At 39.6% G+C, this 25,598-nt stretch overlaps 1 protein-coding gene across 1 annotated transcript in view; it reads right to left on the reverse strand.

Moving 5' to 3' along the window:
* The window catches only part of dchs1b (dachsous cadherin-related 1b), an 84,201-nt gene extending 68,386 nt beyond the window's left edge, over positions 1–15,815 (reverse strand). The window contains exons 1-4 of the mRNA XM_079355267.1: positions 15,272–15,815; positions 1,872–2,714; positions 1,562–1,759; positions 577–1,350 (exon numbers count right to left, since the gene is read on the reverse strand). Of these exons, the coding sequence (XP_079211393.1) occupies positions 577–1,350; positions 1,562–1,759; positions 1,872–2,696 (1,797 nt within the window). The 5' untranslated portion in view covers positions 2,697–2,714; positions 15,272–15,815. The remainder of the gene's footprint in view (positions 1–576; positions 1,351–1,561; positions 1,760–1,871; positions 2,715–15,271) is intronic.
* Between the last annotated feature and the right edge of the window lie 9,783 nt (positions 15,816–25,598).

Here is a 25,598-nt window from a genome sequence, read left to right on the forward strand (position 1 = left end):
CATGACAACCAAACAAGGTTAGAGAGAGGACAGCAGCAGCAAAAAGAGTAAATCTACTCACAGCAGCTTCAGGAATGCAGGTAAACTCTTTCTCCCTGCCTCTCTCTATCTGTTTCATTTGTCTGAACGATTTTACAAATTTTTTTCTCCCTTTTAATGGACACATTGAATATTGGCTCCATAAAAGCCTACTTTTTATGAATCACATCACAAAGCATCAGTTGTTCCAAAGACACCATTTTTTCTGAAAGAAGAAGGACATAGAGGCAGCTTTTCTCTTCAGACATGAAATTGATTTTCAGACTTATTTATATTACTGTATCTATCAGGCTTTTGCCAGAAGAGTAATCAGGGAAGGCTTACAGGGACAGTGTAATGAAAAAAGAGAGTGAAGAAAGGAATAGGTGTACAAGAGAGACAGTGAATTTTGGCTGCATAAGTAGGACAATAGTGTTGTGGCCAACACGCTGCAAGATTGAGCACCCTGAGAATTAAAAACAGCAGTTTCCCGACAAGATAGAGAGTGGAGTAAAACTGAGGAACAGTAGAGCGTGGAGAAAATTGGGGTTTTCTTACCTCTAAGAAGCAGGTCCCTGATGGAGTGTTCTCCTTGATGGATGCATTGTAGAAATTGCTAGAGAACACGGGTGTGTTATCATTAACATCCTGCAGAACTATGTCCACCTTTGCTGTGGATGACAGTGGCGGCCTGCCACTATCCGTCGCCACCACAGTCACACTTGGAGCTGGCTCTGATTCAAAATCCAGAGCCATTGCTGTGGTAATGATCCCAGTGACTGGATCAATGGAAAACCAATCAGAGTGAGAGTTCTTGCCTTTGAGGAGGCTGTATCTCACGTCGCCATTGGGGCCCTGGTCCTTGTCCCTGGCAGTTACTTGGAGAACAAAGGAGCCAGGATAGACAACCTCAGGGATAGTTTGTTTGTAGGCCTGCTGGTCGAATAGGGGGGGGTTGTCATTGACATCAGTCACCTGAATGGTGAAAGATGACTCTGCTCTGAGAGGAGGCGTGCCAGAGTCTGTAGCCATAACTCTGAGGTCATACGAATCTCGTTCCTCTCTGTCCAAGACCTGGTCAACATATATCAAGTAGATGATGCTGTCTTTGGTTGTAAGAGCAAACTTCCCATCCCCCCCTTCAAGAGACACATTCACATTGGCGTACTCTCCATAGTCAGGGTCAGTGACAGATATCCGAGCTACATATTGGCCTGGTTGGGCCCCTTCAGAGATCCTTGGAGAGCCATCCTCACTCAGGAAGATGATGGTCATGGTTGGCTGGTTGTCATTGTAGTCACGGACATGGATGGTTACAAACGCATTGGTCACCTGGGAAAAGAGTGAATGAAAGTGTGTTACTTGGTCCTGAAATAATGGTGTTGCTCATGAATTACTGTTTTACTGTAAATAAGAGGGAATCTTTTAATGTTTAATTTTAGAAAACCAAGTAGGAATGAAGTATAAAGCATGCTTTCAGCAGTATAAGCATTAATCCAACTTTGCATACTTAAATTCAAAGCAAAGAAAGGAATGACCATACCTCAGGGTGACTTGCATTATCTTTTGCTTGGACCACAAGTTCATGGACCCTCTTAAGTTCATAATCCAGGGGCCTATTGAGAGTGATGACCCCAGACTTGATATCCATCACAAAATAGCGGTCGGGGTCACTCTGACGCCTGTTGATCTCATAGAGGACAAGACCATTATCACCCTCGTCCTCATCTGCTGCAAACACCTGCAAAAATAGGGAAGTCAAAAACTTAAGTTAAAATCAATTTAACCATGTGGAGTAACAGAATTTAGAATTTTCATTGCAGTAAAAGTCACTAGCTAAACACCAGACTAACCTGTAGGATGCTACTGCCTTGTGGGAGACTCTCAGAGATAATCGCATGGTATCTGCTCTGATTGAAGACTGGTGCATGATCATTGATGTCAGTCACAGACACCTCCAGGGTCATGGATCCCATCCTTTTGGGTGAGCCACCATCAAATGCCTCCAGAACAAGGGTGTAGGTTGAGCGTTTCTCCCTGTCAAGCAGTCCATTGACCACCAAGTCTAGATACAGCACCTTGTTGGCAGCTCTCTTTGTCTCCAATTTGAATGCCTGGCCTACATTTCCCTCTCGAATAGAATAGCCTTGGGTGGTCAGTTGGTCCTTGTCTGCATCTGTTGCAGGCTCCAGGGAGAATTTTGTCCCAACTGCTGTGTGTTCTGGGATCTTTAAAACAGCTTTCTTTTTGGGGAACACAGGTGCATGATCATTGATGTCATTTACAGTGATTGACACCTCAATTGTGGTTCCTGTCATTGTTACTGCAATGAAACTATAGTGGTCTCTCTGCTCGCGGTCCAGACGCCTCGCAGTGGTAATGATTCCAGTGGTTTCATCAATGTTGAGATCATTGCCAACACCTGTGCCCTCATGGTCAGAGATGAAGTAAAGACTTGCACTTTCACCAGGCGGTAACCCAGCACTGATATCACCAACAATGGTCCCTTCTGGCTGCTCTTCATCCAGCTGGAGTTCGAGTGCTCCAAGGACAGTTGTAGACTGGAAAAGAACTAGCACAATGCAGAAATAAAAGAATGTCTTCCATCGCCGATGACTTGAACACACACAGGGTCTGCTGACCAACACCCTCTCTCTTGGCCCTTTACTTATCGGCATGGCTGGGTTCTGCTACACCTGGAGGGGAAAAAGTAATGGAGAGGGGAAAAAAGTAGAAGAAGAAAGAAAAAAATAAAATTATCATCCAGAGAAAAGACTTTTTTTATATGAGCATTGAGCAACGGAACATGTTTTTTTTTTCTTGTTGACTACTTCAGAACATCTTGAAAAGTCACTCAGTTACTGAGTACAAAAAAAAAGTTTTCTTTTTTTCTTTTTTCAAAGTGAGAATGTAAATCCTTGCGTGACAATGTGCTAACATATTTACAATGGACAACTTATATTAAAGACCCTGCCTGGTGAATTTCAGCTCATTTTGCCTGAAAAGGGATACACATAATGTTTTGGAAACTTTTCAGCTGGATCAAAAAGATTTGCGAGAGCACGAAAATGGAAGTTTAAGTCTGTCCAGGATCCACATTGGCTTCTACCACACTGAGGACAAAACCATAAACTATATTTATCTTAAGGATAACGAGTTTTACTTAGAGTGAGAGGGTTTTTTAGAGCAGTCAAAAACTGGAATCCTGAGGGAAAATGCATTAAAGAAACTGAAATAGGCATCAAGATATTTTCTCTAAATTTGGAGGATTTTTATATGACGATAGCAAATGCCTACACGCATATATGCACACTCAAATACATGGAATGCATGGGAAAGTTAGTCTATAGCTGCTTCAGCAGCTCCTTTATGGGGAAAAGCAACCATTTAAGACTAAGCTTAGCGTTTAAGTTCCCCATACCTTAAATCATGCTCAAATCCATTTAGATAATATCATCCTCGTGCTAACACTGAATCAATCTTTAAGTCACAGACTGGATCTAATCATAAACACATACATAAACTCTCCACAAAGTCAGGCAAAAGAACAGGGTCAAACACACTTTGCCATAAATTGTCTTGGTTTTCTTAGAAGCTATAGATATGTCTCTTAAGATGGCACATTGACTACATACCAGCAAATCACTACAGTTTAAAAGGCTATCTAAAGCTCACCTGACACTGTCAAAATGATCCTGCTGCAAACCCCAACATCTGGTACTTGAAGCAAGTTAAACAAACACCAATAATTATTTGCAAATGGTATTTGAACCCGGATTGACACACGTACTTTTGCACACTACCACACAATTCTTGAAACACAATCTTAACATTTTGGGCATATTGAACCTGTAAAAATCTTAAAAGTTGGATCCTGAAGTTTTTCCTCTTGATGAGTACTATAAATATTAAGGTAATGCTTCAAATGAGATCAGTTGATTCTGCATGTATTTACTAAGGAAGATTAATGAAGCATGTTACTCTCCAAAACATCCTGTAATGAGGAAGACAATACAGCCTGGAAATAACTCTTTCATCTCATTTGGAGATAGGGGCATGCAGCTTAATAATATTACACATAAATCACAAGATGTACCTGCAAATAAACTACTTGTTGAAGAGCCCTTGCTCTATGATATAAATGATAAAAACTATAAATGTGTGATTCAGGCAAAGATCCAGTAGCAGACAGACATTGGTGGTCATTTAAGGGTGTTGGTCTTTACCAGCCATCCATATTCACCCAGACAATCACTCCCCATGTGCATGTATAAACTGGACAGTTAACTTCAGGAATGTCTTCCTCCTCTAGAGAGAAAGCAGGCCTGCTGTCGGCTGCAGTTTTGCACATAAGTTGAATTGAAGCATTCACACTCACAGGTGGGAAAAAAGACTATCAACTGACCTTCTTGAAGGCCAGTGTAATGGCTGACTTCTATTCCAGAGAGTTTAGACAGTAAGACGAAAAACAATAATTCCGTCAACTAGATAAAAGTTTACTTGATTGCAATTACCCTAAAAAGCATTCCTTTGAAATGTGACATATGCATACAAAAGTTTGACCTTTAGGGTTAGGTAAGTTTGAAAAATACTCTTTGATTCAAACATTTTTCTTTTAGCAAAACACTAATCATTATTGAGATGTCATACATGAATGCTATTTATGTCATGATTTACTTTTAGCATGGACTTTGAAAAGAATGCTTGTTTTTTGTTTTTTTTAAAACAACATTTTATTTATTATAAAGCCTCCTTCAATCATCTATCCCTACCAGCCGTTTCACTGACCCTCACCTCCTGGGCTTCTTTATTATGCCGTGGGGGAGGACAGATTAATAAAGTCTATAGCTCCACTGGGACAGGGAGAAGGACACTGATACTAGCCCCTCTGGTATGGTCCCTGACCTTTCCATGTGGTCCAGACGGCTGCTTTGCACAGTTGCTGCAGTCCTACCTAAAAAAAAAAAAAAGGGAAAACAGAGCTAGACTGAGCACCGCCAGCATACACACCCCGACTTTTTTTCTGTTTGTTTTTGTGTCATGAAGTTGGGAGTGTTTGTATCTGTGGGACCGTTGGTCTTAAACAAGAGCAGAATGGAAAGAGAAAAAAGGAGAAAAGTTGAAAGAAGACGTCTGACAGCAACAATTAAGGGTGTGATGATGAAAAGAAACCCGACGACCCAACTGCTGAGTCAGAGCCTTTGGAGACCCTGCTCTGACGAAATGAACCCACAGTACAGTGCCATAATGCAGCCACTGAGAACACCAGGGAGAGCAACAAAAAAAAAAGAACAAAGCAGAGGGATGGAAAAAAGGAGATCTAGGACACAATAGAAAAGTTTTATTCTGAGGAATGATTACAGTTTTCTTTGGCTTGGCGGCCTCAGGGACCACTGAGCGGTGTAGATGAAACTTGCGATCAAAAAACACAGTCAGAAAGGGTGTTCTGTAACGTCTGTGAGTGTGTATGTGTGTCTATCTACGTCCTCTTTCTCCCTCCATCATTACTTCAGCTGAGTGTCAGTGAAAGGTTATATTGATGAACAGACCTCGCTGCTGCAATCTGTCAATGTCAATGAGCAGTCAGGCAATGACTTCATCTCCCCTTTGACGTGTGCTGTAATGCACTTGTGTTTTCTCTGGACAGAGCAATCCGATGAAGAATGGAGAGCTAAAATATAACTCATGCTGAAAGGAAACTGGCTTAAACCGAGGGTCAAAAAAGACGTACACCTGATTCACTCCCTCTAGTGGCACTCTTTCTAACAAAATGTTAATGATGATAAATGTTGGTTCAAGTATTTAATAGGAATTAGAGTCTATACTTTCACCAAAAACTCATCAAATCTGACAAAACATAAATCAAATGTTACCAATGACATGTTTCCATCTATACCACTTGTCGCATAGCTTTTTCAGTCCTTGCCTTCATATGCCTGCTCAACACATGTGCATACGGGCAGTGACATCATCTCCATGCGACCGCATTGACAGGGACGGCAGGCCCGGCGGGCTCCGTGCAGTCTCAGCCACATTATTATCTGGCATTGCACCCCCATAATCTGGCTCTACTGTGCACTAGCCTCAAAGCCTCAAACATGGGCCTCCGCTCCTAAGTGCTGTTAGCAAATAACAGACAACCATGGCGTTTCCTATAGGATGGGACCATTTAAAAAGAATAGCATGAGGATGTGTGCGAGTGTGTTTTTGCTGTCAAATCTCAGTTTTGAAGAGTACATTTTACTCATGCTGTGCCAAGTCTTAACCGGCCTCTTTATCTAAATATCCCTCCCTTGTCTGTCCCACCTCTTTCCCTCTGTCTGTCCCCTCTAATGGATTTAGCAGATCGAGCTGGGCACACCATAGCGAGCCATAGCCAAGCTAAACAGGAGTCAAAGTCACGAAAGTTTCTGACTACAAAATGTCAATTTTTCTATCTTTGCCATGTTTTGGTTGCTTTGATCGAACTGCAAAGTATTGCATACACAAAGCTTCTCTGCGGTTAAGAGGTCTGGCACTGCCTAGAAATAGTTGGCAGCTTCTTATTGAGGGTTTCAACTGCTTCTCTATGAACAAACATAGGCCATGATCTGTGATTGACAGAAAAGTCAGACAGGAGAAAGAATACAGGGAGAAGCTGTCAAAATGAAATAGACAAGTTAACAACCAAATTATGCAGGACATAATGACTTATACTGGAAACAACCTTGCCTTGTATATTCAAAACTTCAACTAATTTTGATTTATGGGGGAATTTTTACAGCTTGAAAATCTTCTTTTAGATCTTGTCATGCATGTATTGCTATATGTGGTGTTAAGGTATGTCATTTTGGTGCCATTTGAAAACATAACATGGTCCTTTTTGTGACGTTTCTTTGCAAGCGTGCAATTACAGGATGGCTGAAAAAACACCAAATCTTCAAATGACTGGGAATGAAAGGTTAGGCTAGATTGTGGTGAAACAGGCTGCAGCCATCTGTAGCAATAAAAGGCTTTGTGACAAGAGGGAGGGTTGAGGGTCTGGTGGGGGGGTTTGAAGATGGAGGAATGCTTTTGCATCTCAGTTTTCATGTAGTTTGGGTTTGTGTGTGTTTGGGGGGGGGGCATAACTATGACCCCTGTCTCGCCTTGAGTGGCCTTTCCCCGGATCTCTGGATATAGACGCCCTGTTTTCAAACCACAGCTGTCACCAGCACTGTAACATGTGTGCTGGGTGTGACTTATATCACATTTTATTTGTCCCTCTTTTGTCTTTCCTCCACTTGAAATGTTATATTTAATGTAGATATTAGTTTGAATTTATTTGCATAGCTGACTCAATTAGAATTTATTAAATCAACCGTCACACAATGAGTAAAAAGATGGTATGGCATCGGCCCTATTAGACAGCCAGACGACCACTGTCTGGACTCTTACACTTGCTCTAAAATATACATGCAATTGCTTCACCAAACCACAATCAATATTAATACAACTATGCCCCAAGAGAATTCATGACTGGGTAGTCTAATTGGGTTCCCCCACCCAAGGGAAACCTGCATGCGTAAAAGCTCTCACAACCTGAGAAATCCACCTCTCAAAATGTGAAGTCTGCTAGAATGTAAGTGTGAATTAATTATGATGACAGTTCTCTGGCCACTTTGCTGAATCCCAATTGCTTGATCTAATAAACAATGACAACTTATCCAGCAAGATGCCAACAAATGTTTATTCATTTATTGAATTAATTGAATTGGGACAGTGCACGTTAATCAAAATATGGGCAACATGCATTAATAATAGTATGTAAATAGTAATCTTGTGATTTTAGCATACTGTATCTTGTAATTGATCTTTTAAATTCCTTATCTTACCAAGTCCAGTATCAAAGCACTTCACTGTAACATGTTCCCCCATTTACCTCATCTCTGTGAAAGCTTTTGTTTTTATTCTGTCCATGAAATGTTCCTCCGGAGTTTTATTTTATGACCTATTTCCTACATAAATGTTGATGTCACTGACATCGGTGAGGCTGCAGAGAGTGAGGGGAGGTAGGGATCACGTCATCACAGTTCACAGTGAGTTTGAAGGTGCCTACTTTTGGACTCTGGTTATAGCCCTTTAGTGGACATTTTTTTAAGAATTGCAATTTGTGTTTTAATTCAGAGAGCAGAACAAAGTAAAAAAAGATGACTCAGCTAAGTGAATGGTATTGTATGTTTGTTTGTTTTTTACTGATCAAAGGGTAATTATAGGAATTTATCTCGTCGTTCGGCTCCATACTTTAATTCAGATTTGAAACATTAGGTTAAAAGGTTGACTGTTAAAGTTTTGGGTTTTTTTTCACCATAAAAGACCATGCAGCCACCATTGTACGTGATTGGTTGATATTAGTGATATTTAAGATATTATTCAATAAAGTCATTCTGACCTTTTAACATTAACAGGTTCTGATTGCTCTTCTTAGCCATTAATAATCTTAATTTCTTTGAGAGAAAAAAAAAATAGACTACATTTCTCGATTTGCTCTGTAGCTTTGGGTTGAAGTTATCAAATCAGATTGAATTCACTAATATACTTCAACAGAAGGTCATAATAAGTTTTGCATCCTTTCACTAACAGTGTAACTCAACTCCATGGGGATATTAGTTGGAGGAAAAACAACAGCAAAAAACTTTGAAACTCTGCAGCAGCAGAATCAAAATTCAAACCTGGTGTAAAGGCTCGGATTTGTTTATTTACACACACATAGGATGTCAAGCTAGAATACAGTAACACACACTTACTTCAGGTCCCCTGTGACAAACAGTCCTAGATTTAACTGTTCAACAGACCAGAAGGAGAAAGAACAACTGAATTAAAAGAAAAACAAGTACAGGAACGAGGAACGAGATGCTAAAAAAAAGTTGGATTTTGAATTACATTTCAGTGACAAAGGCAGAAAGAGACCAAAAGGAATTCTGAAAGTCTGAGTGAGGGCTGAAACACTAACCCACACACATAAATAATGTACCCTCTGAATGTTCAGTGAACCAGAGGGGCATCTTTCACTATGATTCAAAGGCCAAACAACAAAGTCCATGTACAGTGAGGTTTGTTTCTCTGAATGAGTAACTAGTTGCAAATTAGTCCTTTAGTAAAAAGTTATTCCATTATAAAAATAACTAGTTTTAGTTCTTAGCCATTACTGTGGAGTGTAAGAGGAAACAACTCGAAAATTACGTGTAACATTAATGTCTTTTTCATTATGAAGTTATTTTGCTAATTAGTTTTCGAAAGGCAACACATTCAGCAGTTGAATGTTGTTCAGCCTGTTGTTTATCTCGGTTTTTTACTAGATTAGAACCACTGTTCTAGCTTTGAACAAAGTTTTCTTTGCTGCACGTCCAGTAGACTACAACTCACCGCTTTATTCTTGTCGTTGAACTGAAGCAGTAAATATGTATGACAACCTTTATACTCATTTGAAGCCAGTCATCATTTTAAGACCTTGAACAGTAAAATGGAAGTGTAACTCGCGCTTTGGTCCCCTAAAGAAAGCAAGTCTCCACCATGACGACCCCAATGATACATTAAACAGGCACACATTCAGAAGAATCAAAACAGTTGTTAGCAAAGAACCAAAGGCTAAGCCCAAAGACAAAACAAACTGATAGCCAAAACAAGGACAGAAAAAAAAGAAACCAATGATGTAGCTTGGAACTTAAACACACAGACATGCAAAACACAGTTTAATCTTTTCTTTGGTTCCACCCTATGAAACAATCAGGATTATCGTTTCACTGCAAAGCTGGCACATGTGTTTATCAGATCATGTTATTGATCCTGTAAATGTTAATCAAAGTAATACAAATTTTAGTTGAATGCCAGCTTACATACCGTATAGGTAAAAAGAGGTCAGAGTACTTCTGAGGGAACAGATTTAATCTCCCTGTCTTGGAAAGATTTGGATTCTGGTTCTTTGGCTGACAGATCTGTGAAACCATCAAAATCTGTAATTACTCATTTCGAACTCAGAATATGGTCCAATGACTTGGCTTGTTGGTTATTAAATTCTCCTTAAAGTCTCGGGTTAGTTGGTGCTCCGACAGCTGCTCTCCAAGAAAATGCCTTTGTATCATGTTACTCTGTTACAGTTTTTTGTGGTAAGCCTGGGAATTAAGTCCGTCTGTCTTTGTATTAATTTGCTCTGGAGAGTTAAAAATCACTGCTCATCAGTTAATGAAAAGCCAACAAAATAATGGTCAAAGGCAAGAATGTGACAGCTGTGTTTGAAGACACTCAAAATGAAGAAAAACTGATCTCACTTTGATTCACTGTCAGAATATCAATCGCAAATAAAACGTTCAACCTTCTTAAAGCTTTTGCTTTCAGTCTAAACGCTATGAAGACCCACATTTATACTTCACCATCCTATTGTCTCACACAACGCATCCACTCTCTGAATCTTTTAACTTGCGTAACACATTGCACTACCTGTGCTGCGATGCCCTACATGCAGCTCACAGTCTGCTGCGAGTGTTTGAAGTTACCAGGAGCTCAGATCATCTCACTTACCTCATTAAAAACACATGAGATACTACACAGACTGGCTATCCCTTCCTCTGCTGGCTCAACTCGTTGCCTTAGAGCTCAGACACTTCCCATCCATCAGGTTCCCAGATGGGCAAAAGATACAGCATTTCATTCATCTTTGCTCCAAGCAATTCCCACATTTATCTCTGTATGTGATTAATGACATTACTGGATCCCTTCATTCAGAAACATGTTCATACTGTATACTGCATAAATGTCTGCATCAGTTGTCTCTCTCTCCCTCTCCATAAGGGGGGAATCATTCAGAAGATCTAAGAAATGCATCTGCTGGCAGACTGGGAGAACATGCTGAAACAGCATCAATTCATTTGCGTTTTACATAATTCCATGTGGAATAATTGTTTGAGTTTTGGATTGTTGGTTGTTTGACACACTGTACAACACATGGTGAATCTATTATATTGACAAATAATAAAAATATTTATTGCTAGTGGAATTCAACACTAGTTGGACCTATGAGACATCTCTATCAAACGGAATCAAAAGTATCCAAAGGCCAACTGCTTGCATACCTAAATACAGGTAAAAAAAACACTCTCTTTCCATCGACTGAAACAATGAGAAACCCAGACTTCCAATGAGCTTGCCACACTTTGGCACTCAGGATCTGGTGTCACAAGTCCAACTCATGGTGGAGAAACTCGAGACAACACCAGGCTTTAGAAAACTTCCATCTGCAGCTTCCTCCAGTAATATATTAAGAACCTATTTCCAGTAGTCATTATCCACAATCCTGATAATGGTCCAGTTTAAGGAGTGGTTGAGTTATGCAGGCCAGTTTGGATCAACAGTTGTTGTCAAATTTGAGGACTGAAATATTTCTTCTTCCTTTTTTTTTAGGGGTTTGTACTCTTTCCCATTCAGCTGACCTGTTCATTATCCAAGCTGGATCCATACAGCCTGGACAAGGACCATGAAGAATGATGAAGGCAATTACTTCAGAAGCTGGCCTCAGAACAAACAAAAAATGGAAGTGCACCATCTCAAAACTCCAGTTAGTCAATCACGCTGTGTCTGACAGGAGACTCCACTCATTTCCTTTGATTGGCTGTGTCGGTCATAGAGTAATATCTTCTGCAGAGCAGCAGATAGACGGCTCTTTGTACTGGATGTAGGAAGGTAAGGTCTGTATTTCCCCAGAGGAAAGACAGCAGCATATTGTCAGAAGATATGCTTCAGTCCAAGCTGGAAGATGACTGAACACTTCTTTTTACCAGATTGCCTTTTAAATAATAACGTGACCATGACCACAAATTGCAAAGTATGAAACACATAATTCAAAAAATATCTCCAAAGGCTGTAGAAGACAGGATGAAGAGTCAAAAAAAAAGCATGGGTGGTCACTGCTAAGCAACTAAGGATTGATATTCAATGGTAGCCAGCAAAAGATGGCATTAAAAATAATAACTACATGCTTTTATCTTTCCTTTTTGTTATTTGATAAACTACATTAATCAATTTATCAATCAATCAATTCATCAATTCAATTACAGCTTTAATTTTGGGATACGCCTTTCTGTGTACCTAATCACACACAAAAGAGAAATTTACTAGGCGTAATTCAATATCACAAATGTTATCAGAGGAAGATTTGGTGATGGAAGCTCCCATGGCAACCAAGAATCCCCTAATGAAATGTGGAGCAATCAGCAAAGGGGATTCCTTATCAATGGGGATCCTATTTAACGTGTCTATGACTGAAGCTAATAATAACCGCCTGGCCTTGCTGTGGCTGGATGATGCAAACAGAAGTGGCTTTCAAGGAAACCGAAGTTACTCCCTCACGCAATATTGCAGCTTAACAGTTCACATGCTATCTTATGAACTAAACTTACAAACTTACTTACAAATCTTTTAAATATTGAAGCTTTGGTGTATGTAATGTCTTGAATGGTGGTCTTCTGGGGGTAAATAAAAACACCAATGCTAACTCTTGGGATCGGAAGTGAGTGAAAGATAGAGGATAGATAATTCCACTTGCTAACCACTTGTGGAATCAAGGAGGCGAAAAAACAATGTTATGTCATCTTCTCCTTCTTTCACATTAAGGTATGCATTAGTGGTTTGTTCCTATGTAAAAGGGTAAATGCTATTTTTACCTCCATTCCTTTACTAATTTTGCATTTTTATCACTTGGGTGTGTTTTTTGGTTATAGGGTACAAGTTATGTTAGGAATATTATTGAGTAAGGAAAGATCAGCTATAAAGACAGTGTAGTATCTATGCTTGAAAGTGTGTGAGTTTGAGAGAGCGACGGGGAGAAGGAGTCTGTGAGTCACTTTCCGATATTTGTACTAGGAGGCTGAACCCAAAACAAAACCCAGGAAAAAACAGTTTGGGACACAATTAGACAGATTTTTGTTTGAGCTGCGACATTTGGGTGGGAAGATGCTTTCTGGTTTTTTTCCGTTCCTCTTTTGGCAGTATGCCATCATTGCAGTTGATTAACTGAGAAATATTTTACAGTAAAGTCTGCACTTTCACCATTTTCTACACAGTATTTATTATGTGTAGTATCTCTGTAAGAAGTCAGAAATTTGAGTCTGTGAGAAAGTGGTTAAAGGATAAAATCATACACATAATGAAACATGACTGAAGAGACAAATTTTTACTTCTTATGTGAGGTTTTTGGGAGTCACAAAGAGAGACAGCCGAATAAACAGTACAAGAAGGATTTCAGTGTCCGTGTGGGTGGTAAATTTGCTATTTGATTACTCTGTATATCTTTTTGGTTTAAAGTAAACTCTCCAGACTGTTTGAGATTTTCAGAAGAATAAAGCCCAAACTTGGACATTCCCTAAAGTAAGACCATGAGAATAAACAAAGACATATCCATAAAGACTGTGTGTGGTTGTATTATATTTCATTTTGAGAAAAGGCTAAATTGATTAAAGCTTAAGCAGAGATTTTGTAATATTTCCCAGCAGGAGTCAGACGTAAGATTGCAAGACTCAAGTAGGACAATAAGATAAAGAGAACAAACCAAGCTGGAAGCAATATAGCTACTGGAATGCACCCAAAATATTTTGATATATAATGAGGTGAATGATGGCTTTAAGGGAGTGAGTACAGTTCTGTCTCAAAACATTAGAGACTGTTGTCTGACATGTTTATTTCTGACACAGCCTAATGACAATCAAGCTCTAGACCCATAGTCAGTGCATGCACATCCATTAAGCTACAATGAACCACAGGAAGTGCAAGGTAAACACCAATGTTTGCTTGGGTGATAAACCCTACAAAGAGCTGACTCTGACCTAAATAAATAGTCTTCTAAACCTTGACAAGCTTAATGAAGGACTGCAGGTTGTAGGAATACCAATAGTTGCCACAGATATCATTGTTACCCCAAGCAAGGTGACACTAAGTCTGAAACTTGAAATGAATTATTTGTTATTGTATTCTGAAAAAAAATTCTACATTAACAGTCAAGCAAAGATGTATCTAAACTCTCCAGAAATGTCATAATTGATTTAACTCTGGAAGTTATCAAAGGTTATTGCTGCTAAGCAGCTGATGTCAGTAATTATAAGTTGTTTGTACAAACATAGGCTGTACACGGCAGCAGCCACACCAACCGATGTCCATATGGTTTCTGTTAGAGGACATCTTGCTGCACGCCTCATCACTCTGCAAGAAAAACTCTGACTGTTTTTTTGGGGGGGTTTTGCAGAGTTGTAGCCCACAGTTCCATGTAAGTGGATAGTGTAATAATGCAAAGATCCGTATCCTTCCAAACAGCAGAAAACCAGGAGCTGTGGATGCTTGTGGACACCATATGACTGAAATAACTGTTGTGGTTAGGTGCATAAATATGCCCCTTGGTGCCCATATTTAACTTTTGAACATGCAAACGTATAAAAGCAGAACTGGCTGCTAAAAATGCACTTCATGTGCCATTTGTATGTATTTGTTTGATATCAAAACTAGCTCAATATCTCCTGGACTTCTTGGTTTTGTATGATATGCAGAATATTAAAATCCATCTGCTGAGTTAGTCCCTCTACAACTGTGTGTTCTGTTTTCATAATCAGGCAAAAAAAAAAAAAAAAAAAAAAGAATCGTCAGGGAAGCAGGCCCATATGGAGCTACTGGTCTTGTGCCTTGCTCAAAGGCATATTACATGTCTCACAATTTCTTCCACTAGTCTTCTTTACTTCTTTACTGTCATCCAAGAAAGTAGTCCACAGTATGCTGGCCCACTTTTTGCACTTCATGCTGTTTCCTACTAAGAGGTTGAGTCTTCCATCCAAAACAAAGAGTAATCCCAGTAAAAATGGAAATCCTGGGGAGGAAGCCATTGACTAACTCTTATTAAATATTTCCATAAGGCATACTAAGCCTAAATTCTATCCTGTTACCTAACCCTTCTTTCATTTTTAATTTAATTCAAAAGGCACTCCACTTCTCTTGTCTGTTCAGCTTTTTTAGCTATGAATGATTATCAGTAATCAATATGAGGCTATATATGCTGCATCGCGTTGATCTCCTGATCGTATGGAGGTATTGTAGTCCCTTTCAAAAGGTCTCCCTATAAGAGCTGCAAGGTGCAGATGGCAGATGCAGGGTGCACCCATCCACATGGAGAAACAAGCTTCTAGTCGGCAAGGGCTGATTTCTTTACCTTTTATCCCTAATTGATTAGGTACAATAAATAAATAAAAAAGCTGTCACTTACATTCATCCGACTCTCCGTAGCTCTGGAAGTGCTTTCTGGATATCGTCCTCTAACACTGATTAGTATGCAAACGGGTTTCCAATACTCCCCCACAACGACAGACAATCCAAGGGGACAAAAATCTTGAATGGAGCCGTGCTGACCAGCTGGACTGGGGTTTTTTGTTTTTACATAATATCCATTTAAATGACTGTTAAGCCAATTCCGTCAATTTTCGAAGCCGGTACTCCTCCAGTGAATGGTCCTTTTTTTCTTAGTCCCCGTGTCAGGTGAGCGCGTCTGGATCAGCTGGAAAGCTCTCCGCTTTCTTTGCTGTCTGTGAAAGAAAAAAAAGGAGCCGTTTTAACCCTGCACCGCTGTGCTGTCTGGCTGATGTTAAACGTTTCTCTCCTCGTTTTCTCCCCCTCAGCATCCAGTCACTCAGACACGGAGTGCGCGTGCATGTGCGTGTATGTGTACGTGTGCTGATACACAGCGGCTTCAGGGGACTGTGCGCCTCTAACGACTGAAAGCCGACTCCTCCGCCACAAGGCCCAGCCCCCCCCCCCCCTTCCTCCAACTCTCCTCCTCCCCTCACTGACTTGGGCTGCTAATTTATTCGGGTAGCTGACACAAAAGGGGGGTACAGAGGAGAGGCAGGCTGTGTGTGTGGAGTACAGTGAGGAGTACGCAAAGGGAGGGTAGGTTGGAGAGAAGACTTTGGTGCCCCCCAGCTCCCTTCAGTGGAAGTTTTCTTTGAGACAAAGAAGGGCAGCGCACAGCATCAAAGGAGGAGTTTAGCTCAGCATGCCACAATCATTTGAATACAAATCACTCATTAGAGCCCCCTTATTCTGTTCTTTTGTGTCGATAATGACTTCATGTTATAGCATGATTTAGAAGGACATCACACATATTTAACAAATCATTTCAAGGCCCATGTTTCTTTAATTAAATGTAATATAGGCTAATGGGTTTTCTTAAGGTTTTAATACTCACTAGCTTATACATTAATATAGGTTTTCAAGTTCAAGAACGTACTTCCAAAAAGTAAATTTAATTAAAAATAGTCATATACAAGATTAAACAAAAAGGTCAGGTATATCTTTTCAGTAGGCCTACTTGAAAATATCTTTGTGTTCATCAATAAGGATGTGTTGTGTATTTTAAATTCAAACACATCATGTCCTATTGTACCATATTATACCATATATTAGTTATAAATGTTCTTATCATTAGTTTTACCTTATACTGAGCATGTACGCACGCCTATTCTGCAGCTACCCACAAAAGGCAGAAGCAGAACAGGCTGAGCCCAGGTTCAGACACAGACGCACACGCACACACACACACACACACACACACACACACACACACACACACACACACACACACACACACACACACCAGATATAAACACATACACATACTCCTCCTACGTAGGCATCAGCCAGATGAGAGTCATTCATCACTTCAGGTTTTAGGTCAAGCCTCCACCTGCATCACTGAAGCAGAGCAAGGAAGGAAAAGTGAGGGAAGGAGAGATGGCATGGCGATGGGAGTCTGCATGTGGAGACAGTGGACAAGGACAATTATCCATCTCCTCCTGCCTTGAAGGACCACATGCCCCAAATGGAGTGTGTATGTTATATTCAGGAGAGGTTAATGAGACATTTAAACAATTATATTTCTATTTTCACCCACTTTGACTAAAGACCAAACATTGTGGGTTACAGCTTGTACAACTCAGAATACAACGGAATATAAAAAGCAATCACACTGTATAACAAAAAATAAATAAATGAATGTAAAAGATAACATGACCAGCACAAGAAATGAACTTTTATGACAGTATTAGAATCACACACCAATATTCAATATCATTGCTTAGTTTAAAATCAAATACTGTACAAGATAAGAAACTGGCAATAAGGAGTAGTATAAAATGCATTTTAATCACTTTTCCCTTCAAATTAAATTGATCAATGCGCACAAAGCAACATTATCAGATCCTATTCATGCCTCAAACAGTATTGTTTGTCATTACTGATTACAAAATGTAATCTGTTTTGTCCAACACAGGGAAAACAGGCTTCTACTTTGATAGAGTAAAACAGCAATTAGAGTAATTATTACTTTGAAATCTCCACTTTTTCCTCTTCATACAATTCACTGTTTGTACAATTTTATCTTTTTAGCTAATTAAAGTGGTAATAAATATGAATAAATCAACACAATGCTGTTTTCAATATTGTCTTTTCGTTTTCTGAGTTGCACATTAACTGTGAAAACAGAAAGCCTATTAGTTTATAGATTAATTTGTAAGAAAAATACCAAGAGATTAAAAGAAGATTCCCCAAAGAGCCACATTTTTTTCATTTAACACATATCATATCCATTTGTAAATTCAGCATTTGTCACTGAGTATTTGCATGTGTAAAACTTACTATGTGTGTATGCGCACAGGATTTTTCTCAGCATCGACCTTGAATGCACCACAGAGTTGCAGAATTACACAGCTTAAACCAAAAGCAGATGAGCAATAAGTGACACTTTTGGTAGGGCTCCCCACGATGGAAGCAACCACTATTTAATTTATCTCTAACCTCAAAAACTCATTCATTTAAAATGTCTTTCAGTCAAACACACATTTATACAAACACATACATACACATAGGAACAACTTTCAAAGAGATTTGAACTCCTGTATTGTTCCAGTTTTTGAGTTCCTCCTTTCTAACCTCAGGACCCACAGCCTGACCATGATAACCCCCGTCCTCATTTCATATCTTTTGTAAATTTCCAAGATTAATAGTCTGTCAAGTATTAAATAAGCCTTGAATTAGCTCCAACTCCATGCATTCATAATACATCTGTTTAAATCAGCAGCCTTGCAGCAGTAATTCCAGATGAATTAATCTGGCATTTTGAATATTATCTGTTAGTAGTTTTGATTTTCTTGGACATGTTGTCACAATGAGCACAACATCGATGTAAGTGTGACATAATGGAAAGCTTACAAGTAGCAGTGGGGTCATTTTGAAATGCATGGTTAGGAGCTAATGAAGGGGCTGTCTGTGTTGGCTGTAGGATTGGACTTGTTGGCGGAGTCCGTCTCTCCCTGCTTTACAAACACAGTTGACCACAGGACTGTGATGCCTCTGATGTGAATCAAAGCAGCAAATTAGCCAATTTGGCATGTTTGCACTTGCAGTGGACTGAAGCTTATTTTCAGATGTCAACACTTAAAAACAGATGATGGTGAATATTATATATTTTTTTTCTTATAGAAATAACTTCTGGAAACTATGTTCAAAATAACAAAATTTTCAATTTCTGTATATTCTGGCAGCTTCCTCTCAAAAGGGTTTAAAGTGTTCATTTTCACCATGTCTTATTTCATTCAACTGTTATCACTTCATCTATCTGGATTCAGTTATTTTCCTGACACACAAAATCCTATTCAGAGTTCTGCGCAAACTTTTATTTTTGTCTCTGTCTGTCTCCATCAACCAAACATACAACTCTGTGTCCTCACAGGTGTCTGCAGCAGTTATCTGATCCACCTTTCCTGTGCAGCAGGATGGGATGAGGTCACGGCTCCACTCAGTGATTCTCCGCCAAGAGAGGAAAGAGTGGTGGCTTAACTCAACCTTCCTTTCCCATGGCCAAAACATCACGCCTGTCTTCTGGAGTCTCATTGAAAAAAGCCTGACAGCCAAGCAAACACGAACCGTTTCAATATTTATGCTCAGTTGAAAAATGAGGGAAATCAGGTATAGATGCGGTATCTCTATTCAGCCATTTATTTAATCAGCTGAAGTTCAGTTAGAATATCAACTTTCATAAAAATTGAATTTGTTATACAATTTAAATTACTTTTTTTTGTTTTTGGCATTGCAAGGGTGACAAATACTATATTTGTAGGATCATTTCTCCAAAATTATTCTAGAGCTGTGCAGACTATCCGGACTACCCTAAGACATTATTTTGTTTGATTAATACCTATCAGGAAGAACAGATATAGACATACAACACTTTTGAGAGCTAATCCAATTTTTCTAATTCATCTATTTATTTATTTATTTATGTTTTTATGTTGGTGAGTGTGACGCACTACTCACTAGAACAATCTTTTTAGCCATTTAGGTATGGAGTAATTCACATATAAAGAATGATGAGACTCTTTTATTTAAGGCTGCTTTATATTCATGCCAGACTGAAGTGTGTTGAGCATTTTACAATCCTGGAGAGTAGTATAACAGAAATGTTGCTCTATAGCTTCATCTCTTCTTTGCACATTTTAGCACTGTTGGGATTTTCACTGTTTTTTGTTTTTTGGGGGGGGTTTTGTCTTTTCTCACTTGCCCTTCTTTTCTACTGGCAACAAAAAGTGTTGGGTTTTTTTTCATCAGTCCATGCAAGTATTCTTAGTGAGCTTATTATAGCTTACTTGTACTATTCAGCGGCCAGTGTGCTCATTTAACCACACACAAGGAAAATGACTTTGGCTAGACTTTCAAAGCTGCTACGTTGTGCATTTCTACAGATGTCACTAAAAGGACCCAAGAGTTAAGTATAGAGGAGTAACATACATATATCCAAAGTAAATCTATGGAAATTTTGTTTTGTGCTGCCAACAAAAGAGAATAAAAATCTCTGTTTCCAGTCCATTGTGTGTTGGCAGCATATTTCCTGTTGGTTATGTGCGGTTTCCTCTCTTTTAGCTGTTTCAGAGTCTTTTACATGTGCATTGTTTTTGTGAGTTGTCTGAATGGACATGTGCAGCTTTAGGACTATTTTAGGGACAGACTCGGGCTAAATGGACCAAGCAGGGCATTGTTATTAAGAGCTCAAAGTGATAGAGCTTCCCAAGAGTTTCACAGAATGAAATCACTAAATCCCAGCGGATATGAAGTCTGAAATAAATGGCTAAAGTTACCTGCTATATAAAGGAAAGTACTTTCCAAAATCCATGATTAAATCCTCTTTCCACTCAGTGGAGATTTCTGCTAATTCTGAGCTTCATATTTCAGCCTTATCTTGAATTACGTCGTCTCCATAATGTTCTTAGAGTTTAAATAAAAGTTAAAACCTGTCTTCCTCATACTGAAAAGTTATAACTTCAGAGGCTGGCCTGCTTCCACTTGGCAGGCTTCAACTGAACGAGGCCTCCCAGCATTAGCCGCACATTTGTAGAGAGCCTTATCTTTCTTTCAAGCTTGAAGGTCATGACTGTTTTTATTTAATATCGAGCATTGATCTTGAGGTAAAGAGTGAAATCAGCAAAGAAACAGTCCAGGTTTGATACTGCAGGATGTAATGACCCTCACTCTCTCTGATATCACAGAGCGAGATTAAACAGTTCCTCTGACGAGCTTCCAGGTTTTGTATGATGCAGGAAATGTACTGGTCCCCAATCCATCTAAGGTTTTCCCACTATGCTGGGAACATCATTTCAACAACTGTTCTTTTTAATACGTCTTATCAGGTTTTTGTAAGTGTCAAAGAAATCCATATAAGAGAGTCCACCACAACATGTAGATGTTAATTGTCAATGTCAGCTTTATTTATATTGCACATTTAAGCCAAGGTAAACAGGTGTGTTTTTAGCTGTGTTTTAAAAGTTGAGAGGCTGTTCGCAGTGCGCACAGTCATGGGTAAGGAGTTCCACAGAGTGGGGGCTGCAAGTGCGGACGCTCTATCTCCTCTCGATTTTAAAAAGGATTGAGGAACATCCAAGATCATCTGATTAGCTGACCTCAAGGCTCTAGGTGGCTGGTGTACCACAATGAGGGCAGACAGGTGTTCCGGGGCCAGCCCATATGGAGATTTAAAAACAATTAGAAGAATCTTAAAATGAATCCTGTACCTAACCAGAAGCCAGTGCAGTGAGGAAAGCACTGGAGTTATGTGCTCACGCATCTTTGTCCCATTTAGGAGACAAGCTGCTTCATTCTGGACAAGTTGCAGGCAGTTGAGCTCAGACTGGCCAATGCCGACGTACAAGGAGTTACAGTAATCTAAACGAGATGTAATAAAAGCATGGATTACTTTTTCCAGGTCTTTCTGGCTTAGGTAGGGTTTCACTTTAGCTAGAAGCCTCAGCTGAAAGAAGCTAGACTTTACCACAGAGCTGACCTGTTTGTCCAGTTTAAAAGCATCATCAACAATCACACCAAGATTCCTGGCATGGAGACGTATGTATGGCGCTAATGGGCCAAGGGAGTTGGCGAGGACCTGAGTCAGATCAGGGAATAGCAGGGAAAGACAGTTTATTGGAGGACAGTTTATCTTCACTACCCTTAATCTTTTCTTGACTTTTCTTCAGTATAGGACATCATGTAACACTATACCTGCAGACTTCCTTTTCAGCACTATTATCACACTCTTTCCCCTCCTTTCCACTTTACAGTATCTCTCCACTGGCTCGTTCCTTCATACCTCTGTCAGAAGTTTTTATTGTTATTGACAATAAACACAAAGCAGGCAGGTCCATTAATCTGAAAGGCCTTGATGAAAAATCTGTCATTGTTTAGACTTTGGGGAAACCCTCCAGTCCCAAGGACTGAAAAGCAAGAGCAGGTAAATTTTAGAGGGTGTGTATGTGTCCAGACAGAGGTCTTCTGGCTGTCTGAGGGGCAGATGGCAAACCATCGTTTTACTCATTGTGTAACGGTTGATTCAATACATTTCAATTGAGTCAGCTATGATGCTGTCAGCTGTTCCATCTGTAACGCTCACAGAGACTTTCCCTGTTGGATGGGATGTGGGTTTCAGGAGGCAAGACAGACTTAAAAGTCTATGTAGATTAAATGAGTGAAAACTTAATGGTCATTGTTGCTAAAACGCCTTAATTGTGTGAAGGATCAGCAATCACAGCTATAGAATAGTATGGTAGCGGTATGCCTTTCCTGGTCCATTACTCGCAGTCATTGTCACAGTGTGACTCACACAAGCATCTAGCAAACAGGAAGTATAGCCAAAGCTTAGAAGTTCCTGTATGAGCCTATCGACAAGCCAGCCACTGAACTACGGGCACAGGGGGTTCCTGAACGTATCCCTGCTGCGTGTGAGTGTGTGTGCGCATGTGTGTGCGTGCGCACGTGTGTGTATGTGTGCGTGTGCGTGTGTGTACCGTTCAGCATTCCATCCCCTCCGCTTCCTTCCCTGCTGCCCCTGGCCCGCTCATGCAAGGCATCGTGGGAAAGAGCCGGTCTTACCTCTGCACAGCTCACTCGCTCACTCAGCACACACATAAAGCTGCAGAGATGGGGACAGATTTAGTGGGTGCTGTGAACCAGATGTGTTGCTGTGTGGCACTGTTGTTAAATTGGGCTGTTAATGCGTCACAGTGATTCCAAATTTAGAGCGAACAACAGATTGATAAGAAGTCTGTTTCTGTGTTTTGCAGGCAATGTAGCACCTGAAAGCTATACAGTATCTTAACAGAACTGTTCCTTGGTTTTCCAGCTATACTTACATTACTCAAGTAAAAATCTAAATATTATCTCATCTCATATTGATTGTACTGGAATATTGAAAGTAATAGTACAAGAAGTAACTGTGATCTAATTAATTAAGTTTAATTTTAACTGAGGCCACCACTATAAAAGACTCTATTTAGTAAAAAAGTATCATGAGAGTCACGAGGCACTTCCATGTATTGCTTGAACCTAACTTGAAGGCAAAACAGATCCCTTGTTGTGCATTTGCGTTTGTGATGCCTTTCTTCTTTTGCTTTTTTGTCTTCTCCTCTTCTTCTTCTTGTTTTTCAAGTTCAATTTTTTAATCCAGCAAGCATCTACAATGTGGCATACTGCCTCTCTGTTTATCCATTCATTCAAAGTTGTATTTTTAAATTGACCAAAATTACAAGATCAATTTTCTCCTGATATAAATTTGAGTTACAAATAAAATGTATGTGTATTATTACTGATGATGCATTTTTGCACATTTTAAAGGATTCGATCCCTTTTTACAACTGAAAGTTCATCTTCTGGAGCAGACCCTTATCCCAAGAACAAATCTTACACACACACATCCCCTTCCTTTCCCACACAATAAATTGTTAAGCTTTATGTGACAAAATATCCACTTTTGTGTGCATACGTGTGAGGTGCATACAGGAAGTTTGAACCTTGGCTCAGCCTGTAAAGTGTGTGTCAGGGACTTCAGAGGAAGAGAGGGTCAAGTGCGTCCCTCATTTTGTTCCTTCTGATTCAGCTGCTTCCTGTTTATTGTCACACTGAAGTGTTGCTCTAAGAAGATAACAAGGCTTTGACCTTTGACCCCGGCGGAACAGAAGCACATCCGACGACGGATGTCATATTGTTCGGTGCCTTGTCACATCTCATCACATGACCCATGTGACCTACCTACTATTCACATACAGTTTGTACGTCATACAGGGTCAGAGTGCGGAATTAAGATTGACTGTTAGTTCAAATAGGTGCTTAGCTTGATATAATCATTAATTATCTCTTTGTCTCCCAACATTGTTTAAGGGCAGGCACAAAATCTATCAGCCAAATTGAAAAAAGAACACAAAAGAAAATGTGAAGGAATTAGGACAGATTATTTGAAATTGTGCTCCGAAAATGCAAAAGACATGCTGTGCTTATACAGTAAGACTGCATCATCTATAGGGGCTTCATGCTTGTGCAAGTGGTTGAAAAAGGATGTCTACTCATCAAACAGGTGGGTGCAATGAACATCTTTGAGTTTTCAATACTACACATTTAGGTCAATTTGTGGTCACAAGTATATATGAAGGTTAAAAGATGAAGTGAATCCGGATAGTCAGATTGCCCTAAAATAGTCAAGGATAAGAACACCATAATGTGTGATATGTGATTTATTGAAATATCCTTCTCAAAATGTACCTTTAGGCTCCACAGAGGCAACACAATGCTACCTTATCCATTAGGTTGTTAAGTGCCCCTTTCATTTTGAATAACTCAATTGAACTTTGCTCAAACAAACAAAGCTAAAGCGAAATGTTTTATATTTTCAGAAAAGCTCAAGGTATCAGACAGATTGATAGATTTTATTTAAGTTTTCATGAAACAGTGTTCTTAAAACGTTGACTATCTTTCTTGGAATCACAGGACAAAATCTCAAGGCCACTTTGAGTCTGGAAAATGATCAAGAAAAACTCCAAAGAGGGCTCTGTTACTCTCACAGCTGTCTGTGCCTTGAGCCAGGGCAGAAGCAGCAGAATTTCTCTGGGTCCTTCTTCGAATGTGATTTATGTTACTGTGATTGTTTGTTTTTTTGGAAGAGTTTAAGATTTCTCCTCCAATAAATTACTCATCTCAGAAGAACAATAATCAAGATAAGGTGACGCTGATTTCCAAACACAAAGCCCCACACACAAAATACAGGTCACATTATGTTTACATTATGGACAGCGGCCTGGGCTTTACAGGGGATTAAGGCCAGGAGAGGGAAAGGCTCCAACAAAGCTCATATTTGTTCATAAGGATGTTTGAAGGAGTCTGGCAAAGTGACCAGAGTATACAGAGACTTGGAGAAAGATGGAGTGAATTTGAGGCCACAGTTTGAAGAAAAAAAAACTCAAACAGGGCAGCTCATGTTCAGAACAAGAGTCATGTGATACCACTGGATGCCTGTTCAAAAGCATATTTTATCTGTTTTGGCCTGTCGCATGCTACAAAAAACACTCCCTGCTCTTCCAACTGCTGCAGCTATTAACAAAGCTTGCGTGCACAGAATATGACAAAATAAAAACCACAAATAGTTTGTTTCAAAAGTCTGAATAACAAGTTGATTGATTTATTTCTGCTTCTAAAACGTCCTCTGTACTGCAGAGTGTCTCAAATTAAGCATTTAAAGCGTGACGACCACCAAACACGGGTTTACTCATCCTTACTTTGTCAAATGCATCTCAACCGATGTAGCGATATGGCCTCATCATGTGACCTGGACCATGCAGTCTGCATCCTCCAAGGTCCTCTTCCACTTAACGGTTCCTAACTGGCATGCACAGAGAGACACAAAGATAAATTTGTAAACACATTTCAACAGTCTCAGTCAACACAGTAAACAAGGTTAAGTCTAGACTCCACACTGATAAGAGCTTGAGACGGAAAGGAGCCACTGATGATGTGCTGTGTGTGCTTTTCAATTTTTAATGCGACTTTAGAGTTTCTAATGGCAGTCATGCTTCTTTCTAAAACAAACTCTCTAGACGTAATCTGAGGATAAGAGTTCTTTATCAATCCTTATTTGATTATTTAATCTGGCTTCAGAGCACACCACAACACAGAGTCCCCCTTCATTAAAATCACTAAAGACCAACTCATTGCTTCTGACGAGGGCTTCA

Source organism: Symphodus melops (genome assembly GCF_947650265.1).
Source record: "Symphodus melops genome assembly, chromosome: 11".
Classification (NCBI taxonomy): domain Eukaryota; kingdom Metazoa; phylum Chordata; class Actinopteri; order Labriformes; family Labridae; genus Symphodus; species Symphodus melops.